Source organism: Crocodylus siamensis, chromosome 1, assembly GCF_052110815.1.
Source record: "Crocodylus siamensis isolate JL-2025a chromosome 1, ASM5211081v1, whole genome shotgun sequence".
Lineage (NCBI taxonomy): Eukaryota > Metazoa > Chordata > Crocodylia > Crocodylidae > Crocodylus > Crocodylus siamensis.
The window spans coordinates 102,354,540-102,380,836 of NC_143395.1; the positions used below are offsets into that span (position 1 = coordinate 102,354,540).

Consider the following 26,297-nt stretch of genomic DNA (forward strand, 5'->3'; position numbering starts at 1 on the left):
ACTGCGAAGTGTTTTTGGTTACTATGCAGTAAATGTGCATGTGTAGACATGTCAAAGATCTGTGTTTGCAAGGGCAAAAAGCAGAAGTCGTTCCACCACTTTGAGAGTAAATTTGGAGAGTTGTTTTATTGCATAACTTCAGAATAAAATTAATTACTTTGACCACATATACTTTAATTCAACTACTTTTGCTCAGATCTATAGATGAACAATTCAGCTATTCAGAGTTGCATGCTATACATGGTACCTCCTTTTTAATGAAGTATAGAAGTAGCATGCAGATATAAAATGTAATCACTACTTATTTGCATACCATCTGCAACTCCCTCCCTGAAAACAAGTCATTCTAAACCAGATTGCATGTTTTAAGCAGGGAAACTGATTTTTTTCAATCCATCCTTTAAAAACAAGATCCGTGTCTTATTTGCGGGTTTGATATGTGATTAAATGCAGCATGTCTGATTAAGTTGTTCTGAGTGTTACTATTTAGTTCATAGGGTTTTGTGGATAAAGGGTTTAAAATGTAGCCAGTACATCAATGTTGCCTGTTCTTAAAAAAAAAACAAAACAAAAATGTCAAATGGTTCAGATACTGTTGAACAATGTGGGAAAGAAGAGAAAAATCTCACACTTAAATTCACTATCACTCACATGAAGTAAAATCCAAGAAAAAGCTGACAGTTCATCTTTTACTATACTTTAAAACAAAAGTATTTGAACTTTTTTTATTTATATCATGTCACCTGTAAAGCAATAAATATGAAACTTTAAAAGAAAATCAAAAAAAAATTAAGCCGTGTTCTCTAGCATGGTTTAAGAAAGATTTCTGTTCTTCATTTTTAAAAACAAACAAAATATCTAGACTTATTTTTATTTGCCAAACCACGGATTATTGAAAAAATAATGTTTGATATACAAGACAATGGGGTGGGGAAGCAGCCAGAGCTTATCTTCTCAGGCCTCTCTGATTTGCATACCTTGTGGCACCCTTCAAAGAATCTTGCGTCCCCCAAATGGTTCAGATACTGTTGAACAATGTGGGAATGAGGATAAAAATCTCATTGATTTGATGTCCCAGTTGAGAGTCACTGATCTAGCATATGATTAGCAGTGAATTTGGTAAGACATGCAACACTGCTTGCACACTACTCCAAGGCATGAATCAAGTACAGCTATAGAAAGAATGAATACCTAATGGCCATTAATGGACCAAATGAAAATATAATATGATCATCATTTAATACATCACTACTAAATGAAAGCTATAAGCAACGGAAGTAGGTTAATCAATTCTCCCCCTGAAAATCAGCATCACTTTAGTGAAAACAGCTAATGTTTAATTATATTCAAAAAGAAAAGTCAAATCTGCATGAACTTATATAAACAGTGAATCTAAAAATTTTGCTTCAGTTATGCAGAAATGCACACAAGCTTGCAGCCCAAATATCTCAGCCTTCTGTGAGAAAACAATGGTAAGTATAGCCTTATAAATGGTACCGCATGAAAAACGCCCAAGTGAAGAAAATCAAGTTTTAATGAAAAAACACATAAAAAGGCAAGTATAAATACAAATACTTCATAAAAAAAAGAAGTGAAAGAACACAAAGGGAAGAGTCATCGTAATGAAAGCAAAAGCCACCTGTCGAGCTAATTAGTGTTTCCATTTTTGGCATATACAAGATCTATAATATAATATAGTTATTAGCAAGCAGATTTAACTATGGAAAGAAATGAAACAGCAGTTCCCCTCTGTTGTAGTTCAGAGTGAGGGTTTGAAGTGGTGATTTTGGGGATTCTTTGGTTGACAATTGCTTGCAAATGCAGGGGACTAGAATCAAAGGCCCAGGAGGCCCTTTCCAGTCCCATGTACCTAGAGGAAGAGGATTTTTCACAATGATTTTTGATGTGGTCTCCCAGAACTTGGCTGGGATGGGTTCACTCAGGGATGATCCTACTTTGAGCAGGAAGCTGAGCTAGAAGACCTCATGAAACCCTTTCCAGCCTTATTTTTCTGTGATCCTAATGTGCATCTCTTAGGTTTTATTTCTCTATAAGGCTCAATATTACAACAGTGTGCTGGTTACTTTTAAATCCTGTTTACATGAAAAATGGCTAATACCTGGTTAATCTGCAAGGACAGACAAAGAAAAACTGATCTGTACTGTTTCAGAAAACCGTGCTTGACTTTATGCAGGTTTATTTAAAAAGATTTCTACAGGGTTTTCTGAAATTATGCTTAGTGTTCTTCCTTACTTACATTTGCAGTTAATCCAGACCCTGGTGAGCTGATGCCTAATCTAGCTGTGGTTCATGTTGTCAAACAACACACACATATTATATATTCTATCTTATATAGTATACATTATATATTAGGGACAGTCTTTAGAAAGCTCTTAGAAACGAGAAGGCCTCAATTTCATTTCTGTTTAACAGAAACCTATCTTCTGTGTCATGGTAGAGTGCAAAAATTCTCAGGGAGTACAAGTCTCTGGAATATTAGGGAATTCCTGGCACATATTTTTATTACGCATATTAATTACCACAATTTATTAAGATTCTAAGCCATAACTAGAATTCAATCAGGGTGTTTAAAATTACAGATTAACCACTTTGCATCACACAGTCTTCTTGCCTTCTTATATTCTACTTAGTATCTAGAATCTGCCCACTATTGTTCTGAACATGAACCAGTGAATGTATTAAACTGTTTGTTTATGGTCTGTTTCTTTACTTCTAAATTTCTCTAGCTTGTGCATATAGCAAGGTAACAAAAGTTACATATAGTTATGTTTTTTGTAGTTAACAGTGTATACTTTGACACTAACATTATAAACTGCTCAAGGTAAAAAAAATATTCTGATCTTTAAAATATTTAGCATCTTGTCCCTCCTAGGGCTCTCTGTTTTTGATTCTTAATAACATGGGCTACAGAAATGTCAAGAATTTGTCTAGCCAACTTGCTACCTCAAAAATGCTTCAGAAGCAACATTAGACACATTCTTAGAGGAAAAGAATGCAACAGCCAACAGTGCACAATTAACATGATTCATCCCATCCACACTCGGTAATAATCAGTGTTTTGTCTCAATAAGGGCATTTTTGTATCTTCTACCATTGACATATACTCTGTTTCCATAGCTAAGTTTTGGGGCAGTGTGAAACATGAATGGACAAAACTAATGGCACACAAGCAGTTGCAAAAAGGAAACTGGTTTACAATAGCTTCCCCCCTATCCCCCCAACAGCGATCTAAGGACTAGGAAGAACTATTTCAGTCTTTGTTTTTAAAAACCTATACACACCCAGTCCAACCAGCTTACCCCCATATGAACCATTTCCCATCCCTCTTCTCATTCATTTCACCACATTTGGTACAAGCACTATATCTTCACCAATATTCACCATTTTCAAGCTTCTTGTCACTCCACTGGAACTCATTTTATACTGAATCTTACCACACTAACACACAACATGCACTTAAAATCTTATCTTCCCACTCTAAACAGTGCATTTCAATTCTATTTACTATTACACAAAGGCTAGGTATAGGCATTCAAAAAGCCCAAAGCAATGTAAGTTACACAGTTGTCAGTAGTTTAGAATGGTAGTGAACAGAACACATATTCGCTCTTTGGTGGGGAAGGTGGGGGGGGCAAATCTTAGAACAGGTTCTGCCATTTTTAAAACTGTGTGCTGAACTTCTGTTCTGATATGAGTATAGACCAGTTTCTGATCACTTATACCGATAAAAGTATTGTGTCTGTAGTTTGTTGATAAAGTTATATAAGACTGCCTTATGTATCTCTTGATTCATGGGGCCTTTATAGCCATTCTTACTAGCACTGAATCAAAAGCATGGAGAGGGTCCAGAGGATGGCCACTCGCATGATCAGAGGGCAGCAGGGCAGGCCCTATGAGGAGAGGCTGCGGGACCTGAACCTGTTCAGCCTCCAAAAGAGAAGGATGAGGGGGATCTAGTGGCCTGTTATAAACTAGTCAGGGGGGATCAGCAGGCACTGGGGGAGTCACTGTTCCCCCAAGCACTGCCAGGAGTGACCAGGAATAACGGTCACAAGCTGGCAGAGGGTAGATTTAGGCTAGATATCAGGAAGCACTACTTCACGGTCAGGGCGGCTAGGGTCTAGAACCAACTTCCAAGAGAAGTGGTACAGGCTCCTACCTGGGGGGGTCTTTAAGAGGAGAGCAGATGAACAGCTTGCTGGGGTTGTTTGACCCCAGTACTCTTTCCTGCCATGGCAGGGGGTCGGACTAGATGATCTACTCAGGTCCCTTCCAACCCTACAAACTATGAAACTATGAAAATCAAGAGATCTAAAACCCAGGGTTTAATATCTTAAACCTGTAACTCGTACAGCTTAAAGTCAAAGTATTACCTTTCCACATCTGCTGTTATTTTTCAACGATAAGAATATTAACCAATTTTCATTATGCGTACTGTTTATCATTACAGTAAAATATGACTATCCCATTCTAGGAGGTGCACCAGGTCAACCTGGTTATGGAACGCTAATTTTTATAGTCAATGGCATGCAAGGGAAACACATACCTAGTATCACATTTAGATCCCTCTTACTTTCTCAGACTGAAGCACCAGGTTTCAGCTTCCAGCTCAGCCACCTGAAGGGGGCCCTTGCAGGAATCTGGACCATGATTTGAACCTACACTTCTAGATTCATAGCTTTAACTCTTGGCACCCTATCCCCCTGGCCTCATTGTACCCAAAATGGATTTTTTTTTCGATATCTGAACTCAATGAATACATACATTTATCTTGAGTTATCTTCAGCCATTTCTATCTCAGGTTCTCTTTCTGGCCATAAAATAAATGCCTCCATAACCTTAATCCATTTCCTGATTTTAACATGAACCGCTTCACTGGGGACTCTACACAGGCTTACTCACATTTGCACAGCTACTTGCTGAACTCTTGTCTCTGACTGGCCAACAGAACTTTGGGGCAGCATTACTCCACTGTTTTGTGAGTTTTCACCATACAAGTCAATAAAGTAAGAAAAACAAAGAGCACCTATACATGTACCAGATGTCTGCTCTGACGTACTAATTACCACGCGTCGGAGCAGACTCAATTAATCAAGTCTGTTGGAGCGTGTTAATTAAACATGCTCCGGTAGCCTCCACGTCACATCTATTCAGCATCCCTGAACTTCAAAATGGTGGTGGGGGCGCTTGAACTGAAGCTTGTTGAATAAGCTTTAGTTCAAACGTCCCCACCATCATTTTGAAGTGAGGGGCACTGAATACACAGGATGCTCTGGGCACTTTAATCAGAGCAGCTCTCAGAGGTGCTCTGATTAAAGCACCCATCCTTTTCACCCTGGAGCACATGTATATGTATGGTACTGTATGTACAAATGTACTAACCCTTTACAATTCACATCAGCAGGTATTTTGTACATCTACACACCCTACACTTGAGAACCAAAGTGCTCAATTCCATTCTATCTCAGGTTAATTTTAAAAGTGGATGATATTCAAATGTTTTTTTCTGTCAAAGTAAATTCTCACATGACAGCTGATTTTTCAAATGAAGATGAAATATGATGCAGTCATCATACCATGATCGAGAAAGAAACTCAGCACTTCAGTGAGTACAAAGGAAATCTCTTTACTTCAAGTATCTGGAAATCACCTTCATTACAGGCATACAAAAGAAACAAATTCAAATTACAAACAATAAGAGATTAATTCGTCATTTTCCTTCAATCGATGATGCAGTTCTTACAATAAAGTATTTCTTCCCAAAATGGCCTGCATCTCAGAGAGAGAAGCTGTTGAATGTACCACAGAGGTTGCATTTCTTCTGAATGTGTCTTTTACTGTTTATTTTTTCCCCAAATTAAGAGTCAGAAAATTTAGATGCCTCTTAAATTCAAGACAGTATTGGAAGGAATACTGTTCCTTATTTGACAAGATAATTTTTTTGAGATAATAACTGGCTGACTTCCCTGGCATCATGGGCCCGCTTTGTCCTAAAGCAAAGAAGATCGAAGAAACTGATCTATTCTTTTGGTCTCAGATCTACTTCCTCTACAGAAAAAAAAAAAACCTGCTAGGGAGAAAGAAGACTGTTTTCTTCTTTTATAAAGCCTCTATCATTGATATGACAATCCTAGACAGAGAGCCAGACATAGTACATGCATAATCATAAATCAAAGGTGATAAAAGAAAAAGGCTGAAATGTATCTGAAGAACATGAGGTATGTCTGAGGAGAATAAGCAGTAATACTCTGAAAACAGCTTCTTTTAAGAATTTCTATATATGTTTCAGGCAGGCCCTTACTTGTGCTCAATTCTCCAAGGTCAGGATGGGAAATGGGTTGTTTTACACCAATATGAACATGGATGATTTAATTTGTCATAGTCTTTCATAGATTTCTGAGAACAGGAATGGGACAAAGCTCTTCCTGAAATTCTTGCAAAGCTACATAAGATACAAAAGTAATGTCTAATGGCCTTATTTGATCAAAGTAGCCTGTTTAATTTCAAAAGGAGAGTACCTGGTACCAATTATGGGTCTAACTCCAGGCAGACCTGGATGACAGTAATGAAGATAGCTCTTCAACAAAAGGATAAACCAGAAACCCTGCATGGATTCTAACTATCAGCTCTGTACTATTTTCTTGTTACATTTCAAGGACTCTTGATTTTGTCATACTGCCTATATTACTTGACTTTTGCCAGGTGTAAGTTGATATTTTTTCTGACTTTGAACAGTCTTAGGTTCAGGGTTGCCAACTCAAAATATTATTTTTGCAGACAATGTGCACTTTTTTGACAGACAGATTATTTATTACTGACATGCATTTTTACTTTTTTTTTTTAAATCTTGGTTCGATAGCCCTGTGCTACTGCAGCAGTGGTTTTACACCCTGCCTGCCCCCATCATAGGGTCACCCCACACCCTGATCCCCTCCTAACTGTACCCTGCACCATGCTGTGTCCCGTCTCTCCCCAACTCAACTCTCCAGCCTGATCCCTACTGGCTTCATTCCCCTGTCCTAGCACAGACCCTCACCTACCGCCTCTCCCCTTCTCAGCCCACCGTTCTATCCTAGCTGCACAGCACCCTTCCCTGTACCTTTGATGGGAGCTGCCCAAAAAAACCTCCCAAAAAACCAAAAACCCGCCAAATGCCAAACCCCCTAAGAGACTCCCACAGCATGAAAAGTTAAAAAAAGCTGATAAATGCAAGTGAGAAGGAAGGAAGCAACACAGTGACCATTTTAGATACACAAGGTGCCTGAAAGAGGCACTGCATTTCAAGAGTTACATGAAATGCCTCCTAGCCTTTGGATACAGCAACTAATATTTAACAGATGTGGAGCATTCAAGATGTTATTTAGCTCACTGACCTCATCATCAGCATTTTAGAAGGTATCATACAATAATTATAGAGTACTTTTGAAAGCATGTTCTCTCAGCAGACTGAACAATGAACTGGAAAGAAACCTGTAACATACGCAGCATTGAAAATCTTTGGTTTTGATCCTGAAACAATGTAAAGGTTTTAAATAACTGAAATGAATGAATGAATGAATGAATGAATTAATATCTATATATAGCATGTGGAGTAACTTGCTATGCAGCCCTTGGATTTCCTCACCAGGAACCTTGCAACTTGCTCCTTATTTTTGGTATCAGGACTGGGGCTATATATATTATACACATATCTCCCATATGAACATCAGGGGCTCTAATGTCTTTTTCTTTTGATTGTTTGAGATAAATAGGGGAATTCATTCAGAATTCTCTGCTCTGCTCTGGTATGACTGCTCCTCTGATGCATCTAGGATGCCTAATACTAAACTAGAAAATGTCTCCCCTGCTTGCCTTTACATGAGATTTAGAAAGGAAGGTCTAAATGATCTCTTATGTATACTAAAATAGACCTTTCAAAATCATATTTAGCTTCTGAGAAGGGAAAATTATGAAGATCAGATATGGAAACAATTAAAATATAATATGCTGCACCTACCTGCCAAATCCAAGGATGCACTTCATACTCTGATCTAGGTTTACAGTGAACTGTTTCAAAGAATGAGGCTTCTTCACTTATGAGAGCTACCTGCCAAGAAGTTTCCACCTTCTCTGTCAATTTCATCTCACTGCTAGCAGTCGCACAAATCTTGTGCAATGTTAAATAAATTAAAACAATTTCCTTTTTAGTGTTGACAAATATTTTAAGCATGTTAAATACTGCGCTTCCCTCTCTCATCTTAGAGCCCGGGGTGGGGGAAAGGTTCTTTAGAGTGGCTCATGGGAGTTGCCCTAATTAAGGTGCCTGCAATGTCTCATGTATTCAGTGTCCCACCCTTCCAAATGGCAGTGGGGGCACTTTAACCACAGCTTGTTTGATGAGCTTTAGTTAAAGTGCCCCTGCTGCCATTTTGAAGCATAGGGATGCTGAATCCATGATGCTGAGGCTGCTGGAGCATGCTAATTATATCGAGTCTGCCCTGACACATGCTTATTAGCAGGCAGCTGAGAAGGCATCAGGCACATATGTAGGTGACCTTAGAGTCCTGTTTTGGGTTAATAGTTCTCTTAGCTTTATTAGGGTTGCATGATCCTGATCACAAACAAAACTTTTCAAGAACACGGGTCTTTCAACCTGGCTGTTCAGCCTAGCTTTAAGCTGTGTAAATTAGAGCATTAGTTTTCAGCCTTTTTAAACCCCAGGCATGCCTCCTTACACTCCTGGCACCCCTCCGAAAATGACATCTCTTAGCTTTCACTCATTGACAATGGAAAATAATAAAGCAATTCCTCTGTTGCAAAGAACTCAGAAAGCTCACAACAGGCCAGAATGTTTTTGACGCTATTGATTTCCATTTGAAAATCTCTGGGTTTATCCTGTGAATCGTGTCTACAAACCTAACAGCGCTAATATTGCATGGCTCTCTGCACCACCCTTAAAATTTTAAAATGATTTTGCAACACCTTTGTTATAAAAAAAAAAAAGTCCCTGGATTATAATCTGGGAGCCACTTTAACTCAGGTTGCTAACCTAACCCACTTCACAGCTAACAAAATTAGTAACACAAATCTGATTAAATCCAACACTACCTAAAACAGGGGTAAGGCAATGTTTTTGGCTGGAGTGCCAAAAACCCCACAATGTCTACCTTGTAAGGTGCCAGAATTCTGGCATGCCAGAGAAACAAAACCAGTATGGGGGGCACATGGCAGGATACACAGCATATTAATATAGTTAATAATCATAAATGTTGGGGGGTAATTTTTTTTGGGGGGGTTGGGTTTTTTTTGTTTAGGTTTTTGGGGGGGGGTTGTTTTTTACAGTAAATACTAGGTTTTCTAAAAATTCTAACCTGGTGACAATAAATACAACTTCATATACTACCTTTGTTGTTGTGAATTTTATTTTGTTTTGTTAAGCACGTTGTGATGAGAGAGGAGAGAGGGGGAAGAAAGAGAAAGAGGGGAGCGAGGGAAGAAAAAGAATGGGGAAAGAGAAAGGGGGCAGGGAAACAAAAACGATGGGAAAAAAGGAAAAGAGAAAGATTGGGGAAGGGAAAGAGGAGGAAGAAACTACGACAAAGGGCCTCCAGAGCCTGCCCACCCTCATCCCCCTCAGCAATGCAGGTGCCTGGGGCCATGAGGCAGCGGTGGCTGCTGCTGCTGCCCCTTCCCATCCCCTCCCCACCCTGCAACAACGCAGGCAGGTGGATGGGGACAGAGGTGGCACTGAGGCAGGCATGGGTTCAGGCCGCTTGTCGTGGCCCAAGCTCCAGACCTGGCCAGCAGCACAGTGCAAGCCGCTTGGACTCCTGACAGCAGCAGAAATCGGGGGGGGGGGGTGTGCCCCCCTCCCCCCATGTCCCCCATGAGTAGACCATGATTAGGAACAGGGGTGGCAACAGCTTCTTCCTGGTGGGGCTGCGCTGCGGGTGGGAGCCAGGCAGGCTCAACTGTGGGGCAAGTGGCAGCAGCCCAGGTGGCAAGAGGCAGCACTTGGAGAGGTGGCTACAGGGGGCTAAGGCAAATTTTGGGGTGGCTATAGCCCCCCAGTGCCCTCCCCTTCATGTCACCCCTTATTAGGTACGTACCAAATTAATGGAGGGAGTGGGCTGGGCAGAGGCTCCTTTATTCTTTGCAGGTTCCCCTGTGTAACCCCCCAACACTGATTGGTGGAGAAGCCCCGCTGCTTACCGCTCACTCCTGATCCACAGGGAGGCAAAACCCACAGTTTTAAATATGGCACTGTTTTTGCCATTCGCTGCTTATTGGCCAAGGGGCCCTGGCAGCCCTGCTGTCTGTTGCTGTCCAGCTGGGAGGCAAAAATCATACCATATTTAAAAGCACAGTTTTCGCCTACCTGCTGATTAGGAGGCAAGTGGTGGAGAGGGGGCACAGGGGAACCTGCAAAATCAGTGGGAGTGGGGTGCACGGCAGTTCCTTTGATTTTGCAGGTTCTCCCACATACCATCACAGAAATGGGTCCCTACCTGCATCCTGGCCTGTGTTCTCCTGCCCCTGCCCCCAGTGCCTGCTGTGGTGCTGGGAGCTGTCACTACTACAGAGAGCCCAGAGCAGCAACTTCAAAAAAAAAATTTAAACACTTTCCTTGACACACTTCCTGGCATACCAAGGAAAACGTCTCTGGGTGCCACTAATTGGCATGTGTGCCAGAGGTCACCTATCCCTGACCTAGAAGACAAGAAATTTAAATTATGCTAGTGCAGTTCTCTACCACTGGGTTTACACACTGAAGAGAGACACACACGCTGGCATCAACTGTATCAATGCTGTAAACGATAGGCTACAATAAACAGTGTTTTAATGCAGGGGAAGTATACCCAATTCTTCCAGTCATAAAACCCCCCCAAAATGTATTGCACCATCTGGGCATCAATATTGTAAACAGTCATGTATTATTTTATTTTCTTAACTGTATGTAGAGGATTGTCGGTATGTTACGCGGCCTGCAAAGAAATCTTGTTTTAAACAAATCTTTAACATGACAAATTACTAACAATATTCAATTTAAAAAGATTCAAGGTGACTTTAGAAAAACATATTTCTGTAATTAAAACATTGAGTTTAAACATTTAACATCCAAGTACAAAAGTACTTACTGCGAATTTGCCTCTTGATTTCCTTTGATGAGTCTAACCAATTCTAAAAAATAAAAACAAAACCAAAAGGAAGAACATCAGTATATAAAGAAATAATTCAAACCAAAAAGTAATACTGTTTCATATATTTCAAATAAAGACCAGGCAGTACAACTCTGTTGTTCTACTTGAGGTATCTTAATTTAAGATTTTCCAGAAAGAATTGAACATTAATTCTCCATGAACTACTGTCATATCCATACAATTTATTATATAACACTTTGAATTCATTCTCTTAGACTGAGCCTTGGGCTTCTGTAAATTAGTTGATGGTATACTATCTTCTACTGAAGGTTTTCAAGCAAATTACACTTGACAAAACCACCAAGTAAATTCCTTTATTCTACCTTTTGACAGAAAGGAGATCACCATGTCAGGGAGATATAATCGCTATATAACATGCAAAACCAGTTTAAAGTTAAGATACAAGACACACTTCTCTTCTGTCCTCCATAGTGTTTTTCTCCCTTCTCTATTTCAAAATTCACACACATTTCCTGGTAATATCGGGAAAGGGTTTGGAAAAGACTAGTAACAAAGCTTACTTTCTCCTATATTTCTTAAAAGCTCTGACCAGAGAGTTTACAAAACTAGTAAAGTGCTTCTCAACCTTCTGAGACTCAGAAAATGTCAGCCCTTCATTTTCATTTGATTTTTGACTACAGAAAAATAATAGAATTCTTCTTGTATTGCAAAGAACTCAGAAAGACAACAGGTAAGAATTATTTTAACACTGTGAATTCCCTACTTGCTATCTCTGGGTTAGTCTTGTGAATCATTTTAAATACCTAACAGTGTTAATATTGTGTGACACCCTGTAGCACCCCTGAAGGTGATTGCCAAGCCTCATCTTAAAGACCCCCAAGATAGGAGCCAGCACGACTTCTCTTGGTAGTTGGTTCCAGATCCTAGCCGTCCTGACAATGAAGTAGCGCCTCCTGATGTCTAATCTGAATTTACCCTCTGCCAGCTTGTGACTATTATTTCTAGTCATTCCTGGTGGTGCTCGGGGGAACGGGGGCTCCCCCAATGCCTGCTGGCCCCTCGGAATAGTTTGTAACAGGCCACTAGATCCCCCCTCAGCCTTGTCTTGTGGAGGCTGAATAGGTTCAGGTCCCATAGCCTCTCCTCAGAGGGCCTGCCCTGCTGCCCCCTGATCATGTGAGTGGCCCTCCTCTGGACCCTCTCCATGTTGTCTACATCCCTCTTGAAGTGCGGCACCCAGTACTCCAGCTGGACACAGTACTCCAGCTGTGGCCTGACCAGTGCCGCACAGAGGGGGAGGATCACCTCCTTGGACCTGCTTTAGATGCATCTGTGGATGCATGACAAGGTGCAGTTGGCCTTCTTGACTGCATCCCCACACTGCCAGCCCATATTCAATGATGTCTCCAAGATCTTTTTCTGCCTCTGTACTGATGAGAAGGGAGTTCCCCAGCCTGTAGATAGGGTGCTAGTTCTTCCTCCCCAGGTGTATCACCTGGCACCTGTCAGTGTTGAATCCCATCCTATTCTCGTCCACCCACCCCCGTAACCTGTCTAGGTCTGATTGTAGCCTATTCCTTCCTTCTAACATGCCCACATCCCCCCACATCTTAGGGTCATCAGCAAATTTGAAAAGGGTGCTTTATACCCCCTCATCTATGTCACTGATGAAGATGTTGAACAGTGCGGGCCTGAGGACCAAGCCCTGCAGAATCCCACTGCCCACATCCCTCCAGGTCAACAATGACCCATCCACCACCACTCTCTGGGTGCGGCCCTCCAGTCAGTTGGCGACCTATTTGACTGTGTAGGCGTTGACACCACAGTCCCCCAGTTTCTTAATGAGAATGGGGTGAGAGACAGTGTCAAAGGCCTTCCGAAAATCCAGAAAGGCTATGTCCACTGCTACCCCTGCATCTAAGGATTTGGTGACCTGGTTGTAGAAGGCCACCAGATTGGTCTGACAGGACCTGCCGCTAATGAACCCGTGTTAGTTGCCCCTAAGCATAATCTCCCTTGCTGGCCCTTCATGGACATGTGCCAGAATAATTCTCTCAAAAAGCTTGCCCAGGATAGAGGTAAGACTAACTGGCCTATAGTTCCCCAGGTCCTCCTTCCTCCTTTTTTTGAAGATGGAAACCACGTTGGCCCTCTTCCAGTCCTCTGGCACCACACCAGAGCACCACGAGTGCTCGTAAAGCCATGCCAGGGGTCCTGCAATGAACTCAGCTAATTCCCTCAGCACTCTGGGGTGGAGATCATCCGGACCAGCTGATTTAAATAAGTCCAGTTCCTCCAGAAGTTCCCTGACTAGATCCTCACTGATCCTTGGCGTAGGTGCACCTCCCCTGGGGCTTGAGGGGGGCCCAGTGAGGGGGCTGATCTGGTCCCTGCTCAGGAAAATGGAGGCAAAGAAGTCGTTAAATAGGTTAGCTTTGTCATCTGGTGTGACGACCAAATTTCGTGGCGTGTCTTGCAGGGGTCCCACATTACCCGGTACCTTCTTTTTGCCCCCTGTGTATTTAAAAAAGGACTTCTTGTTGTCTTAATCCGGGAAGCTAGTCCCAGTTCCATCTCTGCCTTGGCCTTCCTGACCGACCTTCTGCATCCCTGAGCAACTGCAGTATAATCTTACCTGGTGATGGCCCCTCCCTTCCTTTGTGTGTGCACCTCTCTTTTAGCTAGGAGACATTCCCAGATGTTTTTGGTGAGCCATGGGGGCTTTTGTGCCCTCCTGCTCCCTTTGATCACACACATTTATTTCTAAATTCCACACACACCACCCTTTGTGCCTGTAGGGGTTAAGGCATTTCAAGAATGGGGCCAATGGGAGGAGGAAAGAGTTAGGCCCCTGGTACATATTAAATTGAAGGCATAATTTAGGTATCAATAGCACCAAAAATGGTAACAGTGTTCACATTCAACCAATTTATGGTGCCATAAAATGGCAAACTAGCCACAAATTTGATCAACAACAAATGCATGTGGAACATCTTTGTGGCTCATTTGTATGATGCCACAAATTGCATGTGTAATACCCCTCCTGATGCTGACAAAAATCAGCTGATTGTCAGCATCAGCATAGGAACAGGGTTATTATTGAAACTGAGACAGCCCTAGTCTCAATATTGTAAATAAGGTGCAGGTTGCAAGGTTCCTGGTGAGGGAAGCTGAGCGGCTGCATGGCAAATCGCTTTCAAATGCTGGGTGGCAGGAAGCTGGGCTATACAGGCAGGTCTTAGATGTCTTGGGGTAATGGGACTCCTGGATGGGGGAAAGGGTCCCCAGTGCCAGGATTCCAGGCCCTGGGACTTCTGAAAACCACATAGGGTTGGAGGTCCTAGGACTGTCCCAGAGCCAGGGCTAATAGCGAGCTAGCTGATTGTTGGCTCTGGACAAGACAGTCCTGAGTCTCAAACTGGTCCTGGGACTATGAGCAACCCTAGGTCTGAGACAGAGCTGTCTGATCCACAGGATAAAGCTGAGAGCAGCTCCACAGAGGCACAATTGGGATCAGAGAAATTTTATGCCCCAGCCCAACCTTGTACCTCCTGTCATTCCAGATCTGCATGGCAGGAGGTACAATGTTTGCGATGGGGCATAAAACTCCTCCAATCTCAACTGTGCCATTATTTTAATGTTTAATATTTTATTTCAAGTACCTTAGAGATTTAACTTTCAGGGTCAAGCATTCAAGATTTTTACTTCTAATAAATAACAAGTGGATGTCCTGGGGCCATTCTGAACATTGGCCCACCCATTTGTCTCAGGGCAAACCACCCGCCTACCTCACCTGCCATGCCTTTGATGATATTAATTAGAAGATGATAAAAAGGTGGGAGGCTGCCCATTTACTTGCCCTGATGCCAAGGGCATCATACATGGTTCTGACCTTCCCTGTATCGTGCCCCATGCCTTGCAGATGACATCTGTATCTCTCCAATGCCCCACACTGGGATCTGCACTCCTGTGCCCTCACACCAGTGCCTCACAACTGGACTCACTCCTGTGCCCTCACACTGGGGTTTGTAATCTCTGTGTCTCACATCAGAACTCATAAACCCCCACTCAGGGCTCCTAGCCCCTACCTTTTTCCCAGGTTCCCTGCCCAGCTTTGGACCCTCTCGGTCCCCCTCACAGCCCCATACTGGGGCTTCAATCCCCTTAATTCCCTTGCCCAAGAAGCCTTACATCTAGCTCACTCATCGGCTTAGGGTCCCACCCACCTGGAGCCTTACATCTGACTCCTTAATGCAACTCACAACCTGCAGTGAGCCTGAAAGCTGCCTTGGGTCCCTTCCTGACCTGGGCCCTGCATCAGGACTCACCGTGATCCTGGACTCTTGGTCTGACTTCAGGGTGTCCTCTCCTAACCTTTCCCTTCCATGGGGTCACTTGCACGGCAGTGGAGCCTGAAGCTTTCTGGCGTCCTATACTCTCCCTTCACTGGGAAGGCACAGATGTGGCATTTCCTGGAGACTGCTCCACCACCATTAGTCCCACCGCACCATCCAGTCCCAGCAGGGTGTAGCTTTGGATCATGCCCCCGGACCAGGAGCCTCCACCTTTCCCATAGCTCCTACCCTGTATCTTCAAGGTGTTGTGAGCAGCAGCTTCAACCAGGTGGCATTCTTCCCCCAGCCGATGTCAGCAAACTGCTGGCTAGACTGCTCAGAACACTGTTTTTATGCTCTCTTACATGCCATCTTGAAAATTTTAAAATCTTCTGGGGGGGCGCTCAAAGGCACTAAACCAGCAAAGCAAAGGCCACAAAGGTGCATGTTCTGACTGATCTACCTACATTCTTCCACTGCAATGCAGCCCACTCTTCAGATTATACTGCCTGTAGCTTTCCTCCAGTACTACACATCCTTCCAGTGTGTCAACCAGTCTTTTCTTGCCCAAGCTAAATTCAGTCCAACATCACCAAATGCAGTTCCATGTTGTTATTGTTACCCTAGTCCAAATCCTTGAAGTATATTCAATGCACTAGCACAAATAAATAATTTACAAAGTAATTTGTTCCGTGTGTCCAGTTTTTTCCGCACCCCCACACCCAAAAAGATATGGACAAGTTGGACAAAAATCCATCAGAGAGCAACGAAAATGGTTCGGGGCTGGGGCACATGACTTCTGAGGAGAGGCTGTGGGAACTGGGGTTATTTATTCTGCAGACTAAAAGACAGAGGGGATTTGATAGCAGGCTTTAACTTTCTGAAGGGTGATTCCATTAAGATCACTGCTCCTTGTTCTGTAATCTTCTAGCTGTCAAGACTTCTCAGTGGTAACAGATGACAACACAAGGAACATAGTTTCAAGTTGCAGCAAGGCAGGTTTAGGCAGGATATTTGGAAAAACTCTTTTACTTGGAGGGTGGTAAAGCACTGAACAGGTTACCAAGGGCAGTGGTGGAATCTCCATCCTTGAAGGTTTTCAAGGTCTGGCTTGACAAAATGCTGGCTGGAATGATCTAGTTAGGGATGGTCCTGGTTTGAGCAGCCGGTTGGACTAGATGACCTCCTGAGGTCCCTGACAACCCTAATTTTCTAAGATTCTATGATTAACTTTTGTTCTGCACCATTTTGTCTACATTAGGAATGTGTTAATTACATTCATGCACTTACATACAAGTTTCCTAGACAAATTCTTAGTTTCAAAAACCAGTATCAACACCTACAAGTAGTAAAATGCATTTATAGCATAAAGAAAAAGATTTTCCACTCCTTCATATCCTAACTTTCTGTACATAAGGATTTGGAGTATCTGATTTTTATGTAAGAGTACCTCATTTCAATTATTGAAAAAAAATGAAACTGAGTAATTTCAGCAATGCAAAGGTTTCCCCTCCACAACAGAACAAAGACTTTTTTCTTTCTTTGTTACTTTCCATTGTAATGGAATTTCAAAATAAAAGCAACTTTTTAAAAAACTAAGTAAAATTATTATACATTTCTATGAAATACCCTGAGTTATGGAAATAGTTAAGGATTTCCTAAATTAAAAGACTAAAAGGAAACTACTTTTACATGTGATGGCTCTTATGAATGCCTCCAAGCTACTGCAGCCTGTATAATTGTTTTAGAAAAAACATTTCTTTTTGAAATGCTCTCAGGAAGTCTGGAATGCTCTGCCTAAGGGCCTGGACATATAATTCATTTATACGAGTGTAACTTTGCAATGCTACAAAATGAATGTAATTACACTAGGATTTGAAACGGAGGAACAGCCATTCTAAAGGTAGATGCTTATACCAAGCACTATTACGGAATTTCATCATTAGATGACAAAAAGCACATAACAGCTTGTATCCCATGACCAAATGGGTAACCTGGTGCACAGGTTAACAGTGCACAGAATGTCCACATTGATGCAACTTACATAAGCACAGTTTTAGTCCTGATTCTTTCATGAGTAATTCACTCCCGATTGGGCAAAATTCCCTAATTATACAGTCTGCTTGCTCCTTTTTTCACAGTGTAATAAGCATATCCTTTTTTCCAAGCCATAAATCACAAATGTCATCTAGTGAAAAAAGATTTTCAGGGTGAAGCCTTCACCTTATTAAAGCTAACTGGATTTTTCAACCTACTTCAATAGGGCCAGGACTTCACCACTGGTGTCTCCCATCTAGGTTTTCAATTCTAGCATTAACACCAATCAAATGAAGAAATAGTGCACTGGATTATATCAACAACTATGATTTAAAAGACAAGCTTTTCAAAATTCAGTAGGTTCTTCTCTACAGATCTCCCCATATAGCCTATAACTAATGATGAAAGTTTATATTTTTCAAAAGGTTCTTTCATATACAAAAGTTAACAGTTTGAACCTGTTTCAAATTGTATTTTGTATGTGCTTTTTATACATGACCACATATATGTGCTATTTTTACAATAATAATATTTTGGTATTACCATTACAAAAGAGCATGGTGCATGAGTAAACTGTTGATGTGGTATTTGTTTATAGAGAGAAGCATCTTCTCACTTAATCTATATTGAGTGCACCTGGGGAGGAAGAACCAGCAGCAGACCTACATGCTGGGGAACTCCCTTCTTGTCGTGCAGAGGCAGAGAAGGATCTTGGAGTCATTATTGAGGCCAATATGAACATGGGCCAGCAGTGTGGGGATGAAGTCAGGAAGGCCCACCATACCTTTTCATGAATCCACAGGTGCATCCCAAGCAGGTCCAAGGAGGTGATCCTCCCCCTCTATTAGGCACTGGTAAGGCCACAGCTGGAGTACTGCGTCCAATTCTGGGCGGTGCACTTCAGGAGGGATGTGGACAACATGGAGAGGGTCCAGAGGAGGGCCACTCGCATGATCAGGGGTCAGCAGGGCAGGCCCTACGAGGAGAGGTTAAGGGACCTGAACCTGTTCAGCCTCCACAAAAGAAGGCTGAGGGGGAATCTAGTGGTCATTTACAAACTGGTTAGGGTGGACTGATTGGGGGAGTCCCTGTTCCCCTGAGCACTACCAGGAGTGACAAGAAATAACGGTTACAAGCTGGCAGAGGGTAGATTCAGGAGGCGCTACTTCACTGTCAGGGTGGCTAGGATCTGGAACCAACTTCCAAGAGAAGTGGTGCTGGCTCCTACCCTTGGGGTCTTTAAAAGGAGGCTGGATGAAAACCTGGCCAGGGTCATTTGACCCCAGTACTCTTTCCTGCCAGGGCAGGGGGCCAGACTTGATGATCTGCTCAGGTTCCTTCCAACCCTATCAATTATGAAATTATGATTAGAAAGTAGGAACATACAAGGCAGGAAATGGTTTTTGTCATTTCTTTTGTACAGGCGGTTCATTTTAGTCTCTAACAATATGTGGGGATAGTTTAAATTCAAGGAACAATTCCTTGTGTGCTGTACCACAAAGTCAGATGTTCCATATAATATAAGAGACTACACATATAATACTGGAATGACCCTATAAATTAACAACTCGCATACAAGCCAAAACATTATGTTTTTCTGTGCCTTTTATTTTGGTTGGAGTATCAAAACAGTCTATGCTGAAATGGATTATTTTATTCTCGATTATTATGGAAAGGATCATTAAGTGTTTCAGTACAATAGATTTAAATATATGCAAGCTACTTTGCTCCAGTAGGAACTAGCAAGAGCTGTCTGTTAACAGTAAAGATAAAAGAGGAGTCTGATAAGTCACTGCTCTGCGAATGTCAAAATATTCTCTCTCACCACAAAACACAAAAAAGATTTGTACCAATCCAGAAAAGCAGCATTTCCAGCTGTAGTACAGAACATAAGAGCATAAAGTTTCTTGTGCTAATGCAAAAATCTGAGTATTAATGGAGCATTCATGAACTCCCTGTTGATTCCATTACTCTATACTCCATTTAAATTTTGAGTAAACAACTTTAATGCTTCTACAAATTCTGAAAATTAGAGATTAACATTAATTTGCTTTAATAGCTTTAAAAATTGCAATAAATGCCAATGAAGCTCATCTCATCTTAAGTTACAATATAACTCTCCCAGCTCCATAGAGCACTTACTTGGAAAAGTTAACAAGGCCCCCCCTACCCCTGATGATGGTACCCCTGATGTTGTATTAGGGAACAGCTCTAATTCTGCACTCTAAAGAGTGCCTGGCATTCAGATTCCACACCCCGCAGCTGCAGTCTAGCACAACAGCTGGCTCGTAAATGGAAGGCTGTGACGAGTGCACAAGAATGAGAAAAACACATCATTCAGCATTTAGCACCGACTGGGCTGGAGGTCAGAGATTTGTGGCATTTTAATCTGAGGAGGCAACAACCACAGCAGGAAAAAATGAATCAGAAAGAGCTGGTGCCAAGATGAGAAAACAATTCAATCTTAAGATTCTTAATACAGAAAGTGGGAATAGAAAAGATGACCAGCTTTTAAAACCTGTAAGGCTTCCAATGCTCCAGTTTCATCTGAAACCTCTGGCTTAAAGCAGCTAGTAGTACTACTACACCTTTCTTGATCTATTACTTGAAAAGTGAGATGACCATTTCCAAACAAAAAATAAAAGTAAGCTGTAACCAGCAGGCAGAAATGTAACGAGAGATAAACTTTCACACCTGATCTCTTCCTTACGCTAAAATATGGAAGAGATCTTAAAAAGCTGTGACCTATACAAACAGGAACAAGCATTTTAAGCTTATCATTCTGAAAGAGACACAGAAGCTGATTATCAAGGGGCAAACACCAGTGAAGTCAGTGGATACCTGTGTCTGTGTGCCCAGTCCTTGCCTGAACATGTTGTTATATCTTGTCCAGACATTTGGACTAAAGCTCTCATACAGCACATGCTGTGGACAGGATGCAAGACACGCAATAAAATTATGGGCCAGATTCAGACCACATGGCAACAAGTCATCCTCCTCCAGAAGAAGAATGCTTGTTTTCTTATCCAGGATGCATTTTGGTACTTTCATTGGGCATACTGGCAAATATCTGGAGCGAACACAGTTCTTACACTCTTATCTGGTGGCATAATTCCAACAGCACTTTGTTCAAAGGAACTAGTGCTTCTCGATACCGTTGGGTTTTAAAAGTGTGCTCGAATACTGGGGCCGGGAAGAGTTAACTTAGAAGAACCACTTTTATGGTCTTGCTGGATACTGCTGAGGGTCAACAGCAGATCAAAGCCTTTCCAGAGATTAGTCTTTGGAGGTGCAGCTTGAAAAGTTTTCACTCAAGAATAACACAATCAGTGAATACTGCTTCTTGTGATAAAGGACTAAGATGACCCTGCTTCTATTGGAAGAGATGTCTAAGACAGTCATGGCATAGGGCAGGGATTTTCAACTGCAAGTATGCTTACTTAGGATGGTCTCAAGGGGTACTTGGCAGTGGGTGCTGCTGCTGGCACTTCTGCTGCCAATGGTAGGGTCCCCCCAACCCAATCGACTGGCCTCCAAGGGACTCTTTCCTTCTCAACCACCCGCCGGGAATACAGTGACCCCAAAACGTTGAAAACCCCTGGCATAGGGGAAAACAACAGCAGAAGCTTTAGCAATGTTCTCAGAGAGAAGATATGACAATTAGTTTGATACTTGAAATGTTTATATAATAATGTGCAAAGCATGGAGAACAAAACAGGAAGAACTGGAGGTCCTAGTATAATTTATAGAATTATGCTGTAATTGGGATTATGAAGATGTGGTAGGATACTTCACATGACTGGAGCATGGATATGGATGAGACTAGCTTGTTCAGGAAGGATAGGCAGAGGAAGAAAGGAGGAGCTGTTGCCCTATATATATAAAAGGCAATGTTCAGGTGTTCTAAGGTGCAGTACAAAATGGAAAGTAAGCCTGTTGAAAGCTTTTAGTAAAAGGTAAGAGGGAAGAGCAGAAGGGGGGAGATGTCAGGGTGGGTGTCTACTATAGGACACCAAACCAGCAGGAGTTGCATGAGCCCTCTGTTAAACTGACAGGTACGAAGTACAGAACTTGCTTCTCATGAGGAACTTTCATTACTGAGACACTTGCTGAGAGAAAAAACACAGCAGTGCACAAACAGTCCAGTAAGTTCTCAGGGCGTGTTTGGGATTAGTTTTCAATACAGATGGTAGATAACCCAACTGGGGGGAAGGTCTTCTTGACTTACTGCTCAAACAGAGAGAAATTAGTTGAGAAAATGAAGGTGAAAGGTAACTTGGGTGACAGTGGCCACAAAATGACAGTAATTAAGATCGTAAGGAAAGGAAGAAAGAGCAGAAGCAGAATAAAGACACTGGATGCCAGAAAAGCAGACTTCAACAAACTTGGGGAACTAGTGAACAGGGCCTTCTGGGAGACAAGTCTAAACAGAAAAAGGAGTCCAGGAGAGCTGGCCGGCCTTCAAAGGGGCCCTTGTAAGGAAGAAGGAGTAAGCTATCCTGATGCAAAGGAAGAATGGGAACTGCAACAGGAGGCCAGCCTGGCCAGACAGTAGAGGTGCACTGATGCATTGGTCCATATCATATCAACACCAATAAAAGGAAAATTGACATTATCAGCTATCAGCCTTTTTTTGGCTGATGATGCCGATAACGTTGCCGATAAATGCCCCATGCATGCGCAGTTGAAGCATGCACGTGGCCAGACCAGTACCTTGGAGAGCAGCATCCAGCTCATAAATCTGTGGTAGGGTGGGAAAGGAGTGAGAAGAGGGAAGCGGTGGGTGGGTGGGTAGGTGGGGGCAGCACACTGAGGCTCATGTGGTGAGGGAAGGAGTGGGGCTGGGGCGGAGGCAGGCACTCTGCAGCCGGGATGGGGCAGGTTGCAGGATAGAGCCACGAGCTGCTTGTCCAGGGAACTTGGGGCATGGGGGAGGGAAAGAGGTGGATCCTGTCACTGCATGTACCCTCAAGGGAGCCATGGGGAGCATGTGACTCCAGATCTGTGCATGGGGTGAGGGCAGGTTGCCACTGCAGGCTGGAGCCAGGGGTGGCACTAGGTTCTTCTGTGTGGAGTGGGGTTTGAGCTAGCCTCACTCCCTCCCTCACTACAAGAGCCTTGATCTGCCCTCTCCACATCCCTTCCCCCTCTGCCCCCACCTCTTCCCTCAACAGACTTACTATGCAGACTCTGCTCTCCAAGCTGCTGGGCTGTGTATTGGCAGTCGGACTGGTATGGGCTGATATCGCTCATTACTAAATCGGCCATTGGTATCAGCCCAAAAAATCTTTATCACCGGACCCCTACTAGATAGCAATCTCTTCAATGAAACTCAAAACAAAATCCTACCAGAATTGGAAACCCAGTCACAGTACTAGGAAAGAGAATAAGGGCATTGTATAGGCATGCAGGTAGAAAATTAGGAAGGCTAAAGCACAATTTGCAATGCAACTGACATAAAAGGCAATAAAAAGAGATTCTACAAGTATGCCAAAAGTAAGATATAGACTAAATAAACTATAGGTCCCTCAGATTGCAGAAGGAAATCTAGCTATGGATGATATATAGAAGGCTGAAGTTTTAATGCCTTTTTTACTTCAGTCTTTTCAAATAGGGCTAGGTACCTGATGACGTGCATTGTTGACAGTCAAAACAAGGAAGGAGACAAACTGACTAGAGCAGTGGAATAACAGATTAGGGATTACTTAGAGAAGCTAGATGATTTCAAATCAATAAAGCTGGATGGGCTACACCTTAAGGTACTGAGGGAATCACTTGAAGTAATTTCAGAGCCCTTGGGCTTGGTGGGTGAGACCCCAGAAGATTGGAAGAGGGAAAATCCCATCTTTAAGAAAGAAAAGAAAGAGGATCTAGGAAATTACAGAGCAGTCTGCCTGACTTCTATACCTAGAAAGATCATGGAACAGGCCCTCAATCTATTACAGGCACCTAGAACAGAACAAGGTGATCAGAAACAGTCAGCATGGATTCACCAAGAGCAAGACATGCCTGAACAACATGATTTCTTTCTAGGATAAAGTGACAGACTCTGTGGATGTGATAGATCTTGATTTCAGCAAGGTTTCTGACACTATCTCCCATGACATTCTCATTAACAAGGTAAAGAAATAAAGACTAGGTAAAAGTACTGTAAGGCCAGTACATGACTGGCTCCACCAACAAAGAATTGGGAAGAGGTACCAAGTGGGGTTTCCAAAGTATCTGTCCTCGGTCTGTTATTGCTCAACATCTTCATTAAATTATTTGGATGATGGGACGGAGGGTACACTTAGCAAATTGGTGGATGACAGCAAGTTGGGTGGAGCTGCAAACTGCCTGGAGGGCAGTGCTGGATGCAGAATGATATGGAGAGACTGAAAAGATAGCTCGCAATCTATCAGACAAGATAAAACAGGCAGGGCAGCTAGGATCTGGAACCAACTTCCAAGGGAAGTGGTGCTGGCTCCTACCCTGGGGGTCTTTAAGAGGAGGCTTGATGCCTACCTAGCTGGGATCATTTGAGCCCAGCTTTTTCTTTTCTCCTGCCCTGGCAGGGGGCCAGGCTTGAAGATCTATAAGGTCCCTTCCGACCCTACTTCTATGATTCTACGAAAATAAGGGCAAGTATGAAGTCCTACAACTGGAACAGAACTGCATTTCCCAGGGAGACTAGGAGATGACTGGCTAGGCTGCAGAGAAGGACCTGTGAATTACAGTGGACCAGAAGCTGAATATGATCCAAAAGTGTGCTCTTGTTGCAAAAATAGCCAACAGCACAGTAGGTTGTGCTAACAGGAATGTCATTGGCAAATCAAGGGAAACAATTATTCAGCTGTACTCACTGGTGAGGTCCTTCATGAGTACTGTGCCCAGTTGTGGGCCCAAAACTTCAAGAGGGATGTGGACAGATTAGAAAAAGTCCAGCACAAAGCAACAATAATACTTAGAGAACTGGGAAGCAAGACTTTTGAGGGGAAACTGAAAGAACAGTAGGGTTATTTCATCTTGAGAAGAGAAACTGGAGGGCAAGGGGGATTTAATACAGTCTTCAAGTATCTGAAGGACAATTACAGAGAGGTTGGAGACGGACTTTTCTCTATGACCATAAAGGATAAGGACTAGGAGTAATGGCCTCAAACTGAAGCATAGGAAAATCAAGGTTGGAGATTAGAAAGACCTTTCTGACTATGAAGCTGATCAAACATTGGCAAAGGCTACCTAGAGAAACTGTGGAATTTCCATCTGTGGAAATTTTCAAGAGTAGGTTGGACAGACACTTGGCTGAGATGGTTTAGTCAGGGACAATCCTGCCTTAAGCAGGAGGCTGAACTAGATGACCTTGTGAGGTTCTTTCCAGCCTGTAACAGGGAGCCAGTGTGGCATGCTAGCCTTGCTGAATAGGCAGGAAGCTGTGCAAAAGCCAGCTGCACTGTAACAAGCTTGCTGTGTGGAGCTGCCACAGGGGGTGGCCTAGCTATTAAGCAAAGGAGAAACACCTGTGGGTTGCTGAGGAGCCACCTGACTGGATGGGGTGGAGCTTAGAGGACAATAAGCTTAGTGTTTGGAGCAAGAAGGACAGTCTGGCTGCAGGAAGCAGATCTTCTGGGAGAATAGGACTGCAGGAGACAGCCTAGCAGGCACCCAAGCTACCCATGAGAGCTCAACAGGAAGTACAGCTTGCAGGATGACATTGTCTTAAGCAAGAGTGACTTTTGGCTTGGAAGCCGGTGCTTGTGTTTCAGTTAAGTCGGACACTGGAGGATCAGCTACAGAGAAAGTGTGGAGGTAGCCTAGCCTGGGGACAGAGACCCAGAGGGCTGAGGGATAGTATAGCGAAGGCTGCCGGGCCTGGGGTTGGGGACCCAGTGGATTGAGAGAAGGCCCAGAATGCATGAGACAGGGGCCGGAGGCCCAGAGCATTCAAATGTAAGGCATAGCTGGGGCCCAGATGCCACATGTGGGGCAGCGGACCTGGGCTCAGGGGTGCAGCCAGAATAAAAGGGCCAAGGCTGGGAAGGCTAAGGCCCAGACAGAGGTTCAAGGTCTGAAGCTACACTGGGGCCAGGCAGCCCCATCCAAAGACCATGGAGTAACATCTGGAGGCCACAAATATAGCCCATAAGGCAACTGGTGCCTTGAGGCCAAGAGGGTCACAGGTTAGTGCCCAAGGGGCAAGACTGGGGCCAGCCAAGTACGAGATCTCCCAGTTGCTTAAAGGGGAATATGGCTCACTCTGGGACCCTGGGGCAGTCTCCCTTAACACCATAATAATTCCATCAAGACATGACAGGCAAAAAGGAGGGAGCAGACCCTGACGAACTACAATGGGGGCGGGAGTCGAATGGCCACCAGGGAGGGTCATGGCTGCCCCTGGGACCTGGTTCTGCTGCACAGCCCTACTTTCCTATGATCCTATAGTGAATAGTAACTGTCAACACTCTCTCAAAGCTATGAAATTTTAGATTCAAGGTAGATGAAGGCACAATCAGTGTCATGATCTGAATTTCATCATGAAACAATAGCTGTAAAAATCAAACCATCAAGGTAATCAACAGCAGCTACTTTGTTCCATGAGACAAAGATATAGTCTGTTTGCTCCCTAATCTTTTTATTTTACTACTTCAGCGTATTAAAAATTAATGCTGGTGATCATGAAAGTGACAGATGGATTTGAAATATTGATAAGAGCCAGTAAAAAAGTAAAAAGCAGAAACTAAATACACTTTCACAAAGCATCCTAATCACTACCTGCGGAGTGCTCTTA

At 43.0% G+C, this 26,297-nt stretch overlaps 1 protein-coding gene across 13 annotated transcripts in view; it reads right to left on the reverse strand.

Annotated features, from left to right (window-relative positions):
• The window catches only part of EPB41L2 (erythrocyte membrane protein band 4.1 like 2), a 226,742-nt gene that overhangs the window by 56,856 nt on the left and 143,589 nt on the right, over positions 1-26,297 (reverse strand). For all 13 annotated transcript variants that reach the window (XM_090039111.1, XM_090039110.1, XM_090039105.1 and 10 more), the window contains one exon: positions 11,139-11,181. In XM_090039111.1, coding sequence (XP_089895237.1) covers positions 11,139-11,181 — 43 coding nt within the window. The remainder of the gene's footprint in view (positions 1-11,138; positions 11,182-26,297) is intronic.